The sequence below is a fragment of the Drosophila teissieri genome, chromosome 2L, assembly GCF_016746235.2.
Source record: "Drosophila teissieri strain GT53w chromosome 2L, Prin_Dtei_1.1, whole genome shotgun sequence".
NCBI lineage: Eukaryota > Metazoa > Arthropoda > Insecta > Diptera > Drosophilidae > Drosophila > Drosophila teissieri.
The window spans coordinates 3,656,304-3,676,145 of NC_053029.1; the positions used below are offsets into that span (position 1 = coordinate 3,656,304).

The window sequence follows — 19,842 nt, forward strand, 5'->3', positions numbered from 1 at the left end:
ACTGGGGATATACCCAGAATACCCAGAATTGGTACCTGGTAACGGTGACAAGCGGAATTTCTAGAATGAGACAGTTTTATCAAGGGAATGGATAGAGGGAAACGGCCAAATATTAAGTTTTAAGATAATACACACAATTAGATACAAAATCAATGAACACTAGATTATAACCATCAGCTACATAAGAGAAAAGTTTGCTATAGATAGGATTCTTTCTAAACACAAGTTCTATAGCTCCACCATGAATACCTAAGCTGAAGAACAAAAGGCAGTTCGATCACGAGGCTAATTTAAGAGCTCTACATCATCACCGTCACTTGGTGATCTATCGGGTGACACTTTCTCCATCCATCGAACGATCTATCCATCTAGCGAGCCGCCACCCTCCCACATCATTGTTGTTTTCACGCTCGGGCCATCGATCGCGACTGGAAATGGGACTGGAAACGGGACTGGAAGCGAGCGAGGCGTCGCTTCATCATGTCGCATAAATAATAATCAAAAGTAACATTTTCTATAACGCGCCGCTGAGCCGCGCCACCCACATGCACACACAGTGGAGTGTGGAGTGTGGTGTGTGGTGTGTGATGTGTGTGTGGAAATATATATCCAGCCCGCATGTTAGGCAATCGAATCGAATCGAATCGAAAATTGTGTCCAACAAAGTAGCCGGCCCCGGACTTGAGTGAGAAACAGTTGGGAAATTTATGGCGCAAAGTACAGTGCCCGATTGTCAACCGGCAACGGGCAAAAAATCAACCAAAAAGAAGGCCAAAAGACAAGCGTCCAAACAACCAACCAAGCAACCAGTTTCTTATGGGGCTGAAGGAGCAGACGGAGGAGCTGAGCAGTCTTCGGTGCAGATTAGTCACATGTCAGTTTCAATTATCGTCGAGTCAATTTGTTGAAAGGCCGCAAACGCAGCAGCCAAAGCAGCTAAAAAGCAGCCAAAGGCCCAAAACCCCGGGCCAATGCAAAAGAGATCCAGATCGCGGTACCAAGTCGCCAAGTCAATCGATACCGCATTGGCCAGATTTCGCTTGAAATATTCCAACTGCGATGCATGTGGAGTCGCTCCAGCCAGGAGTCGTCAGAATGGGAATCAGGCGAGAGAGTCCACATGGAGAAAAGTCTATCTAAGCCCAGAGTGTTTGTGCTTTAAAGAAATAGCCAAGTTGCTTTCCAAGCAAACATATGTACATACATATATCTAAAGCGTTTGCTGTACTTCGCCCCACGTTGGGCGCCAGTTTCTGTGCAAGCAAAGACTTCTGCTCGCCTTATTAAGCTCGTTAAATCTACTGATGGTTAGTTTTGTAATTTTTCTCTCAGTGTCGCAACTCAGAATCGGAGCCACCAAGCGCGTCTGATTATCGGCAGGACAACGACAACTGCGAACTGCAAAGACGACGACGATGAGACGGCATAGGGCATAACTCAGATGCTCTGCTATGATAATTTCCAATAAGACCCGACGCTCCGCTCCGCTCTCCACTCCGATCTGCCGGGATCTCCAGTCTCCAGTCACCAGTGCGCTGATCTGCTCTGGAAATTGATGATGCCGAGTATGTTTGGAGTCAGCTTGTTTACACAATTCAGCGCACATTGAGGTCGGATACCGGCATGGTGTCGTGTAGCCAAAGCTCGAAAGGAATTTGTTTGGCCGCTTCCATCAAAGAGGCGCCGAACTGAAATCAAGATCAAGATTGATATCGGGCTTCTCTCCCGTCTTTCTCTGTTTTTGTATTTTTTGTATATTCCTGGTGGTCACAACAAATCGATGAAATTCCTAGACAAATGTTTGGGTTGCATAATCGCATTTCTTTATTTTGTGAGAAGATTGAAGATTCTGTCACCCAGTTCACGTACGGTTTGCTCGCTCACGTACATCGGCTATTTGTCGAGCTGACAAATTGTCGCCGCATCTGTATCGAAATCGGTGTACCTGTGTATCTTTGTATCTTTGTATCTCTCTGTATCTGCGCGATACTCGCACTCTCCTGCGCGGCAAAAAGCGTGTCAACACATTGTGTGAGTGCCCCAAGCCACTGGCTCATTTGTCTTTCGAGCTTTGCTTTGTTTGCCAGCATTTTGCTTTGCCTTTGAATGCCAGCCCATTTGTCTTAATGGTTCAATGCTGCAGTTTCGGTTTCCCCAGACTTGGTCAGTCCTCCCATCTACGTATTGGATTTGAGTTTCCCAGGGCCAGTTAGCCAGCTAGCCAGCTAGCCATTCAGCTTGCATCTGATGTGCAGCATTCCCCGAGAGTCCCACGCACCTGGTCGGCCCGACTTTGACACCTTTTCATTGTCATTACCTTTGTAGCGGTTGGCTGTCGCTAATGCGAAATATCAATTTTCCCAAGAGTTCATGTGTGTGCCGAGCTTATTGAAACTCAAACAAATCGTAGTTCCGGCGTTGTCTTCTGACACTGCGGTTGAACCCATTTTGTAATGATGTGTGAAACGAGATCTGCGCTTGTCGTTGCGGAAATGGCTATTACTCACTGAGTGGTGGTAGGTGGAGGTTGATACCTTGATGAGAAAGGAGAAAACTCACACACTTTCAAAGTTGGCCAACTGCAATCCATCTGTTTTGAATTTCCTCTGTAGAGGGAGCCACTTAGGACACTTATGCGAGTCTGCTGTTGTTTAGGCATACTCAAGTGACAGCTGAGTTCTGGCTGGCTGGCACTTGGATGCAGCGATAGCTCTTAAAGGAGCAGCTGTCTAACTCTCGGTCAAAATCCGCTGAAATCTCCCCGTAGATGGCGCTTTACCTTGGGACAGGCTTTAAACCCAGCAGCAGGCCGCTGTCGCCGCTGTCATGGCTTACGCTCAACAAATGATTACCAATTTCTTCACACAGTTCATGCATAAAAATAATTCCCAATTAGCTGCAAAGCCACAAGCGAAATAAATAAAAGGAGGCGCACAAAAAGGCAGCACCGAAACCAACAAAATACAAAAAAATCCATATATATATGTATATAAAAATGAGCAGGCGCCTTCGTGTGAATCCCGCCGCAGCGGTAAAATAATAATAATCGTAAAAAAGGCAAAGTGATGTGAGGGGAGGAGGGTTGTATGCATATATCCATTCGAATATCCGGACGACAGGGGGGAGGGGGTGAAAAGAAAGGGAAACTGAACAAACGAGAGTGCGACATGATGTTGATATGTTAACAAGACGCCCCAAGAGTGCCAAGTGGTAAAGATGATCCTCAGATCTCGAAAAAGGCGAAACAAAAATACCTGGGACATCCGTCACAGTTGGCATTATATTCCTCATATAATCCGGTAGCGATATTGGGCATATGTGAATGAATGTTTGTTTTCGCAAACGCGCCAAGGATTCGCAATAACCAGACTTCACCTCAACCCCAGACTCAGAATCTTAAGCCAAGTGTGACTGAGTTGGTTTGGCATCTCTTGGTAATTTCTATAGAGGGATAGGGATACGCCGATATAGCTTCGAACTTCTTTGTCTTCAAAACCCAGAACTTGTGACCTTTTTATTTTTCGATTTTATTTTTGAAAGGTTTCTAAAAATGCGCTTTGATTTATTTTTATTGATGACCATATAAATGGTCGAATGCGCTGCGGATGGGAATGGGTATGGTTTTTTTGGGGACTCCGCCGGGTCGATTCCCCAATACGATTTGCGGGTAGCCAAAGTAGTAGTTGGCTGGTAGTAGTCATCACCCAACAGCGGGGGGGAGTTCTCCAGTTCTCCAGCTCTTTTTGGGGGCTACACGGTGATGGCATTTTCAGAACCATTTCACGCTGCGTGAACGACATTTTCTTCGTGGTGCTTCGTTAAGGATCCACCTCCTACATTTCATAATTCACGGAATATTATTTCTTATTATACTCGCATATGCCCTCTCCGTTGGCAGAACAATGTTGAGCCCGCTGTCATTTGACCACTTCACAAAATATATTCTCATTAAAATTGTGCTTTTTGGTGCTTCTTGTTGTCAGCTCGATCCTCCCGGGGATGGGATGCCGATGCCAGCCAAAAAGATGCTGTCTCTACACATTGGCCAAGGTGTCTCTTTGGGGGCCTGTGTCCATGCTCCCATGGGTAGACGACGCCGCCACCACGCCCACCCCCTGTGGTTTTGCTTCCGTTGGAGACGCCACTGACATTGGACCCTGGCGAATCGCCTCGGCTTGAAATCGGATTGGAATTGGATTGGGCAGCGGATCGCTGAGATTGGCGGCCACTTGCGGGCTTTGTTCAAAAAGTTTTTTACGCTGTTTATGTGCAAATGTCGAAACAAAGATATTTCTTTAAATTGATAAAGATTAACCATAAACAATGCGCCAAGGGAGGCAGCCCCGAGTGGTAGCCCAAAAGAGTGGATGCGCATGGAATCGTGAATGTGGATTTAAGCTCCAATGTGGAATTAAGATAATTTTGAAGACTTACAAAATACAAAAATATAACTATTGATTAGGCTTCCCTATAGTTATATACTCGTTGTTGTGCTGCAATTATAATTTATCAGATATATATACAAGATCTACATGATCTCCTTGAAAACCTCAACACCTCAATATCACCGATCTTTCCCATCGAAAAAAGCTGCGACTCCATTGGTTTGGTTTTCCCTACAGCATTTTGTAATGAAATTTTCTCAGCCATTTTTCTGTGGCGTTTCAACTGCCCCGCCGCGTGAGCCAGTGAAATATGTTCATTCACAGTCTCGGCTCTAACATTCATTCAACACTTTGGCTGAGCTTTCTGGCCAAGAGACCTCCACCGGATGTGGGCGTCAGCGGGCATGTAATCTGATCCCTGACAAATCGGTCTATTAGAATAGTGAGCGGTGCGGCGGGCCTGTGTGTTGAAATATTTGTCGCATGCACCACCACTCGAGATCCCGTGATTCCCAATCTCCATGCCTGGCATCCATGTGGATGCTCCGTGGAGCATCATCGCGATCGAGCGTAGGTGGCGCTGGGCTTGGGCTGTGGCTTTGGCTTTGGGTTAACCCCATGGTGCACGAGGTGCAGTCTGCTCCTCCACCCGAAAATAAGGAAAAGAATAAAAAGGCAGCACTGGGAGAAACTGGGGAACATGTTGGAAAGCCATTCAATATAAATGAACTCATCCAACTTAGTAACATCCTTTTTCCCAGAAACATTCAACCTCGAAGTTGATTAGCTGTATAACAGGGACTACACTGTTTCTCTCAGTGCACGAACCGCAAAGGGAAAAGTCTTTGCTGGCGCGTGTGCCTAGCCCTTATTTTCCTGGCTCCATTCCTTCTTTCTGTGCGACTTCAGTTGTTCAGTTGTGTGGTGCGCTTATTTTTTCGTCGATTTTATGAGGCGCAAGTGGCGACGTTTTGTGGTTGCAAGGCACACACAGAAACAGCCACGAAAACACAAGGCTTGTGGCTTGTGGCCCAGTGGACAGCTAAAATGTTGCACGTTGCCGGTGGTTTGCAGCGCCCCGTTTCTACTCCCCCCCACCCCGTTTAACCCCTGGCTGGCCCCCTCTTTTTCGGCGCCGCAGCAATTCATAAACGTGGGCGATTGATTCTCGTACCTCGTGGCCCCATCTTCGCCAGATTTTCAGCTTTTGGGCCTCGGCGGCGGCCGCCTCAACTTGAGTTGAGTTTCAGCTGCGACTTCTTCTGCTTTTGGGCTTTGGCTTTGGCACTAAGGCTGGGCAAATGGCCCGCGGCATTGCGATTGAACTTCAAGTTATGATCGTCGTCGTCGACGGAGTCGCAACGGCAACAGCAACAGCAACAGCAACAACAGCCGCAGTATTGCCACATTGATGGACGTTCCGCTCACGAATGAACTGAGATCTCGGTACGCGCCACCACTAACAACAACAGCTGTGGCACTAGGACTCGCTGGCAGGTGATGGAGTCCACAAATACCCTTTGAAGTTGTTCCCAAAGTACATATGTATATCCCTATCAAATCAAACCAAATGCTGAAACCTAAGAGCAGCTTACATCTTTGTGGAGTACTTAGTTCGATACCTAAGTATCAAATATTTTAACCTTCTTAATTACTTATACGCAGAGTGCTCATTTAGCTGTGTGACTATCCCCGTTGTATATCTACACGTACACCCTAGATATACCCTTTCTTCGCTGCTTGAAGACGAGGTATGGGGCCACAACACACGCTGTTACCACTTATTGATGGCACATTGTGATGGTGATGCGTTTTGCCTGCTTCACCAAAAAAAAATAACGAAAAAAATAAACGGAAAAATATGTGGAAAAAACGGACCCAGCAAGCGGCCCCAGCAGACTCCCCATCTCTTTCTTTCCAGCTGGAGATGGAGATGGAGGGGCGTTTTGCTCAAATGTATGATACCCACCCACGAGCTTAAAGCCAGAAAGCCAGCGAAACTATGATGATGACTGCTCCACTGGGGCCACTCCCTCCTCCCGCGATTTTGGCCCGCTCCCCGCTCCTCGTTTTTCGGTTTTGGTTTTGGCTGAGGCTGTGGCTTTAACTTTGGTTTTGGTTTCGGTTGGGTTGAAGGTGCATCTTTCGGTTAGGTTCGGTTTAGTTTGGTTTCAGTTCAGCACCCCTCGCAGAAAGAGGCAAAAATAAAAATAAAAATGGCAAAATAAATAAGACAATGCAGAATTAAGCGTTTCCTTTATTGTTGTTGCCGGCCGCTGGTGGCTGGTGGCTGTTGGCTGGTGCCTGGTGCCTTTGTATTACTTTAAGGTGTGCTCCAGGTAATAATTTAGCTAAATCATATTTTCGGCAAAAGACCAAACAGCAACAACAACAACAACGAAGAGAAAAAACCAAGGGCCACGGAACAACGCTTGTGCAGTACTAAAACATTATTTGCCTTTAACACTCACTCACCAACTCAGCGCCGCCTATTCGCAGAAGGATTGAATGGGCTCCATACATAAGTCGTATGGATGGATCGATGTAGATCATAGGGGTACCTCTAAGGTAGAGTAAACTTGAGTACTCTTAGCTTTTAACCGCGACAACCTTCAAATATACCATTTCGTTTGACTTCAATCTTTTTACCAGTGACTTCCCATAAAACACATACTACTGCAACACAGACATATATCCTATCTAAGTCAGCTAATTCTCAAACTTTTTAATTTAAGTTAATAAAAGAAAGATAGTGTTATTTAATTTGTTTCATAAGCCATACAAAACAGTTGTTCCTTTAGCTGTGTGGCAATTTTTGATCAATTTATAGTAAAAACACTTTTCTAAAATATCGAATTTTTCACTTTTATCCATTTTTCCCCTAAAAAGCTCTTATTTTTTATCACAACAATAGAAATAGTTGTCCAAATGTGGAATGCCATATCTCGTTGAACTCGCCGTGAAAAATCCTTTTTAATGGTATCCCTGCTTAAAAATATAATTTTTTGGCCATTTTCGCAAAAAATGATGATGGTACCCCTTATAAAAATTTGAAAAATTGAAAAAAATTTTATTTTCTAAATTAATAACAGAGTAATAGAAATAGTTAATTTAGATCATTAACTGCATAAAACAGTTGTTATTGTGACCATTTTTGACCATGTTTTTGTGAGGTCTTGGACCAAAATGACTTGTTTTGCTCTTCCTAATTTTTGTATATTCAAGTGTCGTCACAGAAATATCTCTGTAGTGCCATAAATATGCAATATAAATATGGCATCTTTGTTTCACTTTCTGAAGGGGCAAGGGAAACGAGTTTCAAAAACAGGGGCAGCTTGCCGCTTGTCTTGTCTAACGATAAATAACAGTTAGAGCTGGACCTACCGTATACGCCAAGATCTTACCAAAATAATTCGAGACCCCAACAAGCAACAACAACAACCACAAAGGCACCCAAGTCGGGTCTGATCAGCTCGGCTGAAATCAAGTTAACATTTTTAAGGTGTGACCAAAAGCGAACGAAACTCATAATTTTTGAAATTAGCATTTTTGTTTCCATCTTCTCGTGGCTTTGGTTCAACTTTGGATTGCACTGCGATTAAAACTTCTATCTACATCTATCATCATCCTAGTCTTATCAATAGATATTACGTAGATATATAAGTAAACACTAGACCTAAGCTATACAATTTACTTCAGAACTTGAAAGCCAGTTCTCATTTAATTCCCAAGCCATTTGGGTGTTTTAAGTGGACTTTTCTCCAAGTGCAGGGTACGCTCGTCAGCGGAGACACACGAAGCCACCGCAGATGGTTTTATTTTACGTGGCGCGCGTTGTCATAAAACGAAATTTACAAATTGTGTCCCCCCGCAGTCGAAAAAACGAAGAAATAATACAAAGAATCAACTGATGATGATGATGCCGATGCCGATGCGACGACATAGACATCATCGAGCATCATTCTGCAGTCTTAACCCCTTACTCCCCCCCTTTGGATTCTTCCCGATCCACTCAAGTGGTTGCAATAAACTCATCAATAAATTGCCGTCTGTTTCGCATGGGTTATGTGACGCCAGTGGAACCACCAACGCAACCACCACACGGTCATGTGGAATTCTTCTCGATTCTTTCTCGCGTTGGGTCGATCTGCTGTCTTCTGTCCACTGTCTTCTGTCCACTGTCTTCTGATTTTTGGTTTCTGCTTTTTGGGCCCGGTGGTGGTGGTCCGGTGGTCTTTCTTCTCATCGGTGGCTTTCTTTCTACGCGCGTGGCTAAGTGGATTTGTGTGTTTTGTTGTGCGAGAAAAATGTTTATTGTTTCAACTTTGTTATCAGTGGTTAAGTAAACACAGCTCACACACACGCCAAGTGTGGTCAATTTTTTTTGTTGTTGTTGTTGTGGCCGTGTGATTTCTAATTTGTTTACACTCAAAACAAAGGGCTACAGAATTATTGTACGCTTATTAATGGCTGCAACTGTCAATGTCAAATGTCCCAATGTCCCAATGACCAACCGGAAGAGCCGCTCTGCCCGCTCCATTGATGATCGCTCTTCTCCACACTTTGGACTCGGATTCAGATTCAGATTCGGAATCGGATTTGGCTTCGGATTCTTTTGGTGTCTCTGCTGCTTGTGACCTTATCTGTGGAGCCATGGAATTTTGTCTGAATTTTGCTGGGAATTTATTGGTACAAAGAAGTCGCGTGTTGGGATCATCAATCAGAGAGTGATCGAGAAATCGGGCCCAGAATCAGAAGCTCGGCTGCAAGAGATGTCCCAGTTGGAGAACAAAGTATTTCACGCTTCACTTCTTCACTCTTAGGCGTCCATGGAAGTCTGACAAATTAATTACGATGACTTATACTGGCATATATCACTATACTCTAGATGGGCTCAAAATAAGTTTTTAGTAAAATTTAAAAACATGTTCCCCAAACAATGCCCACATTCTCTTTACAAATTGAAACTTCGTAACGACCCGATTATCCCATCTAGATCAAAAGATTCTCTGCAGAGTCTCTAAGTCTCCATTATTCAAAGGTCACCTCCCCCAAAAGTCAGCCAAGATTTCGATTTCAGATATGCAAAGCACTGCCCGCCGAGTCATGATGGAAATCAGGTTGCGACGCCCCCGTTGGCTATGGAAGATAAAAGCTGCGATGGGTATCACTTTAACTGGTAACTGAATGAAAATCCTGCCAAACTTCCAGCATTCCAGCCCGCCTCAATGTTTATTCAATTATCGCAGCATGGTGGCCGAGAAGAAAAACATCCCGAATAGACGAGCCATGAGCAATCCACCCCGGTTCTAAGCATAACCATCCATTAGTAGCAACTGTTTCGCTGGTAATCTACACCATGCCACGCCCATCGGCAGATCATTAAACATCCCCCGTTTCGTCGGGAGAGTGGGAAATCGTGGAAATTGTGGAAATGGGGTGCGAAGTGCGTACAAATTATTAAGCTAATCAACAGCGGAATGCAACAATAGGAACAGGATATATAGCCCTTGCAACGAGGGGAAGCAATTTGTCCCCTTTCATTTCATGTTGGGCACAGGGAATGCTGATAGGCGTGAAATTTATATAGGTGTCCGACCACTCGAGATGGGCACTTTAAACTGTCAACGGCAGCCCTAGGGGATCCGAAAACGGTTACCGCGGGTTACCGGAATTCGGAGTCCGGAGTCCGGAATCCGGGATATACATATTATTTGGTTATATGCTTCGTTGATCTTTGAACGCAAAACGGCTTACGCAACCATAATTGAGTCGACTGGTCGCCTGTCTGCTGCATCTGTTGGGTTTTAAGGAAAGTAACCCTCCCTTTTCTACACAGTAAACAACCTTAGGATATAAAGTTATATATATAAAGTATCTGCGAGTGTACATGTATCTCTGCGTCAGATTATCTCTCGTCTGCAACGGCTTAGAGTTCATTTTTATCCGGTCTGATGGTGAAATGAAATGGGGATTGGAGTGTGGCCGCGGGCTCTTCATCATATTTCTCTTTCCATGTAGCTATTCATCTGGAGCTTACTTCGTTATTAGGTGTCGCAATCGTCGAACAGGGACTCAACCTAATTAACCATTAAGTGAGCGCCATCATGTCACAACTGTCGGCTTAGGAAAAAGTGAAGGAGTTAAATGTACGCAGTTCAATGGGTCGGTGATTGTTCTAGATGGATTTACGTTGCTTGTGGCAGCGAAAAGATGTGTTTTCACTGTTCAAATACTTTCTATAGGAAACCACCCAGTCGAAATCAGCACTTATGACGCATTAATCACTCACCAAACATTCATTTCCCCACTACAGTTCCACTCGAAGCACTCATGACTTAGAAAAATCCCACACAAATCGCTAATCCTTGGACAAACAAGAGATCTCAGCCACGTTACCTAAAAACCCGACGAAAACATGTCACATTTTTTTCACTCTAAAAACGGAAATTTACAACTGGCCCCCACTAATAGAGACTCTCAAAATAGCCGACCATAACAGTATTACAACACCTTGACGGACGCTAAACTCCGTGTTTGTTCACAAATACCAAGGGGTATGGTATATAGTACGGTATGGTATAGTATGGAATGGTATGGTATGGGACTTAGTCAACTAACGTCCGCGATATCCGTGCAAAGCAATCTTGTCAGTATATTACGTTAATGACAAATTGACGGCACCGGCTCTTTGATGTGTTTTGTTTGATTGTTTTGGTTCTAATCATCGTCGACTGCCGACGAAGTAGTCGTGGTAAAAAAAAAAAAATAGTAGTAAAGGTGGGGGTGGCTGTGTGTTTATAGGGGGCGGGGTAGCGGGAAGGGGTGAGAAGGGGCTTTTCGGATCTCAGGGGTGTGCTTGCAAATGATTCGTTTTAATTTAACCGCGTACTCGTAGTCGTCACTCAATTAGCTTGCAGCTCAGCGGAGCTTATCAGTTTCCGAAAAGTCATATAACCCCCCTAAAAGTGTTTGTCCAGGGGTGGCGAAGGGGGTGCTGCAGTGGCTCCGGAGGGGTGGCGGTGGGCGGTGGGCGGCGAGCGGGGAGCGGCGAGGGGAGATAAGCCCCAACACTATCTGACTGGCTCTCTCGCTCTCATCGAGGTGGGTTTCCACTGCACTGGGCGGAAATGTGGTCAATTAAAAGCTTATTTTAATATGAATTATTTAAGAGAATGTAATCCTTATTCTAGAAAAATTCTATATTATTTCCAACTAAAATTTCTTTCAGTTTTCCAGCATTAAAGACACCCTTCCCATCATTAGTAACCCAAGACAGCTTTAGTTTCCATTCTTGCAATTGCCTAGAACTCAACTTAAGTTTGGCGAAAACTGAGCAAATTAAGCCCATTTCTTTCAGTGTACAGTCCAGTGTTTCCGTCACTATTTGACGTTTGTGGATGTTGTAGTACACAAGTCGATCCGGCGACTGCTCCGTGCTACGTGCCCGGCAAGTTGTCAAACAAGCCGTGGGCAAATACGAAGTGCCAGCCGGGGAGCACGGAGTGCCGGGCAGCAGTACGGAGTACGGATTACGGAGAGTGCGGAGCATGGAGCGTGGAGCATGGAGCTCCGGTGCCGGACTCCAAAGAGAGGAGACCACCGCGCTGCACTCGTCCGACTGTCAATTACAACTCTAAATATGTGTGCACACTCGACATTTGTCGCATTTGTTTGCATTTGCGCCTGCCTGCAATAAAATCCAACAACCGACATCCATCGCGCAAGAGTTATACGTTCTGGCATATGGGAATACACTGGAAAAAAGGCACAGAAAATGATCTCAGTAAGAATCAGACAACATAAAACTACTTAGTTCTATTGGTGATCACATAAGACTTATAGAGTGTACCTTATTCAATGTGATTGTGACTGATTTTCAAAGTCCTTAATGACACAAGTTTTTTCCGGTGTATCGCCCTACGAGTGGGACTTCATATGCATGCTTCAGTTCTCTGCCGCAACGTGAGAGAACTCCGTGGAAGCGTGGAGCTCTGTGGAAAGGCCCCCAACTCCCGTCGGCAAAAGTGTCCCGTCCAATAAAATCTAATAACCACTTGGGGACACCGTTTGGGCCCTCCCTTCCTACCTCCCTCCCTCCCTCCACTTCTCCTATCGCCGGGCTCCAAGGGCCCAACAACTGCGGACGGCGGACCTTATAAGCAAGGTCTCTCTATTCACTTGCACGATTTTCGGCAGCTTTTCTTCTTCTGTATTATGACATTGGCACAAAGATGCGGCGGCGACTGCAGTTCCAGAAATTTAGTTTTCCTGCCTTTATGATCGTTTGTCGGTCGTCAAAGGGCCCCCTCGGGTGGGTGGGTGTACGCAGGGGGGCGGGGGGCTGGAGACGAGGTGTCTAGGAGACAGCTGTGTGTGACTTGGTTGTGGATAGATGCAAGTAGTGGGGGTATTTGGGGGTAGGCTTACGAAAGGAATTCGGGGAATTCACGAAATAAAGTAATCGCTTCAATGGCTGCTTCAAAATAGGAAACTTTTTAGTTCATTATAAAGAAAGTTTATTTTATAGGCTAATTAGTTTATTATAGTACAGTTATAAAGGTTTTAGTTAGCACCCAAGCTGAGGTACTTTAACTACCTTTGTGTGAGATAGAAAAAACTTACTAAAGACCACGTAAAGTGCCCCAACTGAAATGCGAAAACGTTTACGAGATGGCACCTAATTAGGCAGAAGAACGCCGCCAGAAATTTACGTTTCCTGCGGTTCTGGCGCATCTTTCACCTCGGCAAACTGCAAGAAAAAAATGAGTAAGATGAGCTTTTCCTACACAGAAAAGAAAACTATTTCAATATGGTTGTTAAATTTCAAAATTAAAGTTTCCAATAATCATATACCTATACCATATAGTTTGTGTGTTATATTAGAAACGTTGCAAAATTGAGTTCAGTGCGTGGCTGGCGCGTATTTCTGCACTGAGCAAACACGGATTCGTTCCCATTGAGGTGCCGATGCGACTTGGTCAGAATTATTGGCGTAGTTACGACCGGACGGACAGCCACATACATCAAATCATAAAGCAAATGGTGCCGACAAACTAACTGGCCGGAGCCAAAATGGCAGAGTGGCCAAATAACCAAATAGCCCGGCCGACAGCCCACTGACATTTACATTCGCCCCGAAAAAGACAACGCCAGGGCAAATGAACAACCGATACCGCCAGCCGATGGCCAAACAACCAAACAACCAAAACAACCGAACAACCAAACCAAAGGAGTCCAACAACCGACGACAACGAGAACGTTCCGCTTTTTTGCGTTGGTTCCGGGAAACGCAACAAAATTTCACAACGCACCAAAATGTTGCCCTTCCTTTCAACTTGGCCATCATCAACATCGGCACCATCCCCATCATCGCCCCATTGCCCCAACACAACAACACCTTGACCAAAAGCAATAGCCAACTTCAAAGAATCTTCCAACGGCCACGCCTCGAACACTAGACAACAACATTGTTGGTTGCTGTTGTTGGTACACCGAAAGAAAGTGCTAAGTATTAGTTATTGTAACATCAATTGCAGAAAGATTGGGATTACATGCTGCACATGATATAAGGCATAAGCTTATTTACTAAATACTCACAAAATCTTTTAAAATCTTTGGTTTAAACTTTGGTTTGTTTAGTTCGTACTTTAGTTATTACTCCGCATTTCGTTCGGTGTAATGTTTCGTTGTAGTTTTTGCTGTAAGTGTTGCAGATCGAAGGTGGAATGTTGCCGCGTTGTCGTTTGCCGTTGATGGGCTTATTAGAGTTAGTCAGAGTTGTTTCCTCTTTCATTTCTTTTTTTTTTATTTATTTTTTTTTTTTGTCTGGGGCGGTGCGGAAACCTCAAAGCGAATTTAGTGCGCTCCCGCCCCTTCCGCATCCGCCGCCCCCCCTTTTCGGGGCTGTCCCCTCGCGTTTATGACGACAATGCGTTTGCTGTCATAATTATTAGTCAAACACAAACAATGAATTTCATAATTTTCCCATCAATACGGTCCAACAGCTCCAAGGGTTTGGAGCTCAACGGCTGGAGCGACGTTCGTAAACCTCGAAAGCGTTCAAACATCCGCTCTTCCCGCACGCGCCGCTCGGGAAGAATGCCCCACTCTTGGCCGGAGGATGAGCTGGATACCACGACATGGCCTGGGGCTCTGGGCTACTCCCCAAGGGTGGAGTCGAGGGGTGGGGAGGGGAGGGGCGGCACTCTGTGGAAATGAAGCCGTCGCGCATAAAGTGTGAAATTGCTGGCAATTCGCAGAGACGCTCCATTCTCGGCGTTTCTCAGTCTTTGGAGGCTGTTTAGAGCCTGGACTAATGGGAGATGCCAGTGCACGCAGAGAAAAAGTGGCCACCAAACTCGTTGAATAAGTATTACAGACCACCAGCCTTTTTGTACTTTGAAAGTAAGTGAAAGCATCTGGAAAATATAAACTCTCGAAACTGATGATTGTTTCATTCAAAACTGCTTGGAAATATGAAAGGAATTCTTTGTAAGAGATATTGATAATACACTTTGGATTTTAATATGTAAAGTTAGAGCAGTTGAATCAACTATTCAAGTAGCTTTAAATATATCTAATGTGTAACCCTTCTATAAAAGAATTTCTCTCAGTGCCGCTTGCACGCTTGTTCCATTGAATAGAACAATATCCGCGCAAATATTTGCAGAGAGCAGCAAGCAGGTCGTGTTTAAAATGTTTAACCACCCGGGGAGGAGGAGTGGGTAGTGAGGAGTGGGGAGTGGGGAGTGGGGATGGGGCAGAGGAGCCGCCTGGCCACGGCAAACAAACCAGCACAGAGCCACCAGCCATCGGAGATCTGGTCAAGAATGGGACCCAAACTGGGACGCAGAACTCGGACTCATCCATAATTGTTGTTTGATCGTTGTAATTGGTTTGGTTTTGGTGCAGCTGAAGCACAGGAAATGCAACAGCAACAGTGGGGACCCCATAAAGACAACATTGCAGGCGGCTTTACATTGATCCGTTTAACGATTGACAAACGCGGCGATCTTTTCGGGAAGTCAGAGCCAGAGTTGAGAATAAGAGGGTTAGGGTAAAGGGGTAAAGGAAGGAAACCCGGTCGGCATTCGCTTTTGAACTGCACTGTATGTGTTTGTGTCGTTATGGCCGCATCTTTTTGTAGTCGATAATAAAAATTGTAAACTTTGTGGCAGTCTGCAGCTGGAGCAAGAGCTGTTGCTGTTGCTGGTGGTGGAGCTGGTGCTGGAGCTCCACCCTCGTTCTGGAATGGACAGCCCACTTTTCGCTATAAAATCTCTTTCGAGCTCTTTCAGCGGACACGCCCGGAATTATCTGGATGTTGCTGTGTGGCAAATGGGGTGGCCCAATATCTCTCTATATATCATACACTTGTGGGTGGTCCTTGCGATCGATGAGATAGCGCCTGCTCCACTTGTCCAACGGCTTGTACAATTTGTTCGACATTATTTGACTAGAAATGTGGAGCAGCCGGTGGAGGAAGTGGTGGGAAAATATGGGTATCTCTTTGTTTTAGCCACACTATTGTCGATCTTGTTTGTTGTCAAAGGCTTGTTGGGAAGTGGTGTTTGAAGGTGTGCACCTTAATGCTACATTAATTGCCCTTGTTGGCACTCCAGCGATAAACATCGGTACAAATATTTGATTTTAGTTCGCTACAAGTGTGTAAATAGTGTAAGTACAAGAGTGGAATCGAAGCGGAAGAATGGTAGAAGGCAGAAAGCGTGAGAAAAACGTTTTAGAAAATTCTGGAAATTTTCAAGTGATGGATCTGAATAATACCTCTTTGAAAACGCAAATTGAACTTGTAAATTCCTATAATATTTAAAATGTAATATTGCAGCGTTGATGTTCTGAATTTCGAGACTAAAGATAAGAATCCATAAGTCCAACTCAGCAATAAAAAGCCATGTGCATGATTTCCTTTAAGCTATTGTCTTTTATTCGATCGTAAATTAAGAGTCCACAATTTAACTTAATTTCTATAGTTAATTTACGCAAAGTCAAACTTTCCTGCTAAGCTTACGTCACAAATATCCAAGGCTTAAACCGAATTAACTAAGACTAAACTTACACTAAACTAAATGCTGTTTAGTCGTACTAAGATTACGATTACGAAATGGAGGGATTCGTATTCATGAGAGCTGCAATTGAGATTTCCTTTTATTGAGTGGGTATGGGTATCAAAGAGCGAGGAATCAGCTGAGGAGGATCAATCGCTGACGGCCACCAAATCTCTGGAGGATGCGGCAGTGGTGGAGGAGCCCGTGGGTAAGCCCAATTCCGAGCTGGAGCTGGAGCCGGAGCCAAACAGATCACTAAGGTTGCCACCCACCACACCGCCCACGCCGGCGGCCAGGTTATGCGTCAGGCTGTGGCGTCGCAAGTCGCAGTTGCGCCGGAAGACCTTGCCGCAGGAGGCGCAGTTGTACGGCTTGATGTCGGTGTGGGTGAGCAGGTGGGTCTTCAGATTGGAACGCTGGTTGAAGGAGCGGTTGCACACGGGACACTTGTGCGGCGACTCCTCCATGTGCAGGATCTTGTGGACAGCCAGCGTGCGCGACTGACAGAATCCCTTGCCGCACTCGGCGCACTTGAAGGGCTTCTCCTTGGAGTGGATGTATCTGCGGATTGCAAGAATGATTTGGAAGTCTAAATGAAATATTGGGATTCTACTATCTCTCAAAACAAACTCCATTTCCTATTCTACAATGAAATGGCTTAACTGCTATGTGTAAGATAATGTAGAACCTACCTATGATCCCTCAGATGATCCTGCCTCCTGAAGGCCTTGCCGCAGATGTCGCAGGAGTAGGGCCTCTCGTCCGTGTGCGTTCTTTCGTGGATGAGCAGATTGTAGGACTTGGTGAACTGCCGGTTGCAGAACTTGCAGATGAACTGCTTCTTGGACCGCTGGGCAGCCGCTGCCGCCGCGGAGCTGCCCGCCTCCTCCAGCCCGCCCACCGCACCTGCCCCCACACCGCAGCCAGCCGCACCCGAAATGACACTCATCTTGTCCTGGTACATGGTGGCCTGCAGCGAGTGCAGAGCCGAGTCCGTTTCCGCCTGGCCGAAGGCCGAGGCATTGAACATGAAGCTGCCATAGCTGCTGTCCAGGTCACCCGCCTCGAAGGACAGGGCATCCTCGCCATCCAGCAAGGGTAAGTCGCATTCTGCGGCCAGTTCGGCGGCTGTGGCGCAGTCCAGTGCCGCCTGTTGGTTTGCAGCAGCTGCTGCAGCAGCCGCAGCAGCCGCCACTGCAGCAGCAGCACTAACGGTGCCAATCGAGGGCAGAGGCAGACACTTGGCGGTGGCTGGTGTGCTGGTGGAGGCGCTGCTGTTGCTGCTGGGCGAGGATGTGGCAGCAGCTGATGCTGTGGCTGCCGCCAAAGGGGGTTCCCCCGAGGAGCTGGAGGAGCAGCTCGACTTGAGCTCTATGTTGGCTATATCGATTAGCGAGGGCAAGGCATTGTTCTCCGCTTCGCTGCTGCTGCTGTTGCAGGTGGTGGCGTTGTTGCTGTTGCTGTTACTGTTGCTGCTGCTGTTGTTGCTGTTGGAAAAGCGGAACACATCCGATTTCCCAGTCAATCGCTGCAGCGCCAAATAGGATTCCAGGGCCTGGAGATTCAGGGCTGCTGCTGCCGCCGAATTGGCCGGCAGCAGGGCGGCCTGTTGCAAGCTGCTGACCATGGTTCCTTGCAGCGAAAGAACGACCGCGGCAGCCGCTGCAAGATCGTTGGTTGCTGCAGCAGCCGTTGCTGTTGCAGCTGCCATGGCTGCGTTGCTGGTCTTACTGCCGAGCGGCGATGTGGCAGCGTTGCACTTGTTGCCGTTACCGTTACCGTTGCCGTTGCAACTCTCGCTTTTCTTGTGCGCTGCTGTGGGTGTTGCTGCGGCACTTGGCTTGTGGCTGCTGTGGCTGTTGCTGTGGTGCTTCGATGTTGCTGCGCTGCTGGCTGAAGCTGCTGCTGTTGTTGTTGCGCCCGCCTTGAGATCGCCAAGCGCCTCGGCAATATCGCTTGTGGCTGCCGGCGAGGCTGCTGCCTTGGCCGGCAAATCGCTGCCAGTTGCAGCTGCAGCTGCTGCAGCAGCAGCGGCACTCAAATGCTTAACTGCCTCCATAAAAAAGTCGAATCCACGCACACACTCAGCTGGATATCGGGATAAAGCCTCGGGGCTGCGATGTTGCTGTGTTGCTGTTGTTGCTGGTTGCCGTGGTGTGTTTTGTGTTTTTTATTGTTTGGCGCACCTACGCAGGTTGAGAGGTTCGGAGCGCGTCCACATGAATATTAAAAACCACACGCCATCATAAATCACGTCTTAGTCACGCTTTCAAAAGTCATAAAAATCGAATTTGACGTCTGGCCAAAAACGCAAAACAACAAAGTGCAGTCCCAGCCAAGTTAACTCAAATTGGCAGGCACGCTTTTTCGGCTTTTTTCGTTTATTTTCGATTTTTTCAACTGAAATAATATGGTAGTTCTGCTGGCTAGCACACGCGAACAATTTGGGAACCAGTGATCTTTAAAATGATTTCCATTTACTATTAGTTAACTTCCGTTTAATCCAACTTCCGGTCTTAAGCCACACAGTAACACACACACGCACACCCACACACGTGTTGAGCTAGGTATATATATATACGTATATATAATATTGTTTATTTTCTCTGATTCTGCCAGTTCTTCTTCTTCCCTTGACGTCGATCAGCCGTCGCTGCACACAATATTGGTAAAAGATCACGGAATAACTAAAAGTCCATTGCTCTGCGGACATATCGCGGACCTGCGCTCACTTGTTGATCGCCACATCTCTCTCGCCATTGGCGATCGCTCCCCGTGAGAGCGGATGAGAGCGTGGCCCACCAGATCGCCCGCAAAAAGAGCGAGCGGAGAGCGGGAGAAATTCAGGTTGGCCAGGTGCAAACTCGTTTTGTCTGTGTATTTTGAGCACCTTTACTCCCGCTCTCACCCACACACACACACGCACGCACTTAAATCGCAGGTAGAGCGAGAGCGCGTGCAAGGTGAGAAAGAGAGAACCGGTTTCTGCGGTTAATATGCCTGATTTTGATTTTGATTTTGAGTGGGTGTTTTGCCCGCCCTCTCTTTCCTTCCTGGTCGTGCCATCTCCTTCTCGCCCATCGTGCCAGCTCCCTCTGGTTTGATTATATTCGTTTATTTTATATTTTTGCAAGTAGTTGTTTATGATTCTGCCTAGGAAATTTCGCAAGCTTTGCCAAGTACTTTTAACCTTGGAAACTGCGGAATTTTGACGGATATTTATAGGGTTTAAATATAGATTTAGGCACAAGTAACAGCTGTAAGCGGAATTATGAACTTGCCAATAAGAAGAAATCGCATCTTATAGCTATTTCTACAACTTAGTTAAACTAATAATTTTTAAACTATATAAGAAAAATATGGCATAGATCAGTGTTTTAAGATTTAAC

At 46.0% G+C, this 19,842-nt stretch overlaps 2 protein-coding genes across 2 annotated transcripts; one reads left to right on the forward strand and one right to left on the reverse strand.

Annotated features, from left to right (window-relative positions):
- The first annotated feature begins 14,329 nt into the window (after positions 1-14,329).
- On the forward strand, positions 14,330-14,838 carry LOC122626644. Its single transcript, XM_043806974.1, has one exon. The coding sequence runs from the start codon at positions 14,355-14,357 to the stop codon at positions 14,604-14,606; it is 252 nt and encodes an 83-aa protein (XP_043662909.1). The 5' UTR covers positions 14,330-14,354; the 3' UTR covers positions 14,607-14,838.
- Positions 14,839-16,345: 1,507 nt separating this feature from the next.
- LOC122619577 (protein sister of odd and bowel) lies at positions 16,346-19,102 on the reverse strand. Its single transcript, XM_043796600.1, has 2 exons — positions 17,146-19,102; positions 16,346-17,014 (listed from the first exon to the last, which is right to left on the reverse strand). Exons 1-2 carry the CDS (start codon positions 18,510-18,512, stop codon positions 16,603-16,605), a joined length of 1,779 nt encoding a protein of 592 aa, XP_043652535.1. The 5' UTR covers positions 18,513-19,102; the 3' UTR covers positions 16,346-16,602.
- Between the last annotated feature and the right edge of the window lie 740 nt (positions 19,103-19,842).

Bases quoted from the DNA above. Each gene is read 5' to 3' on its own strand.
- LOC122626644 (XM_043806974.1), top strand. From the start codon at position 14,355: ATGAATTTCATAATTTTCCCATCAATACGGTCCAACAGCTCCAAGGGT.
- LOC122619577 (XM_043796600.1), bottom strand. From the start codon at position 18,512: ATGGAGGCAGTTAAGCATTTGAGTGCCGCTGCTGCTGCAGCAGCTGCA. The intron at 17,015-17,145 runs GTAGGTTCTACA...TGCAATCCGCAG, and splicing joins GATCATCTGAGGGATCATAG to ATACATCCACTCCAAGGAGA.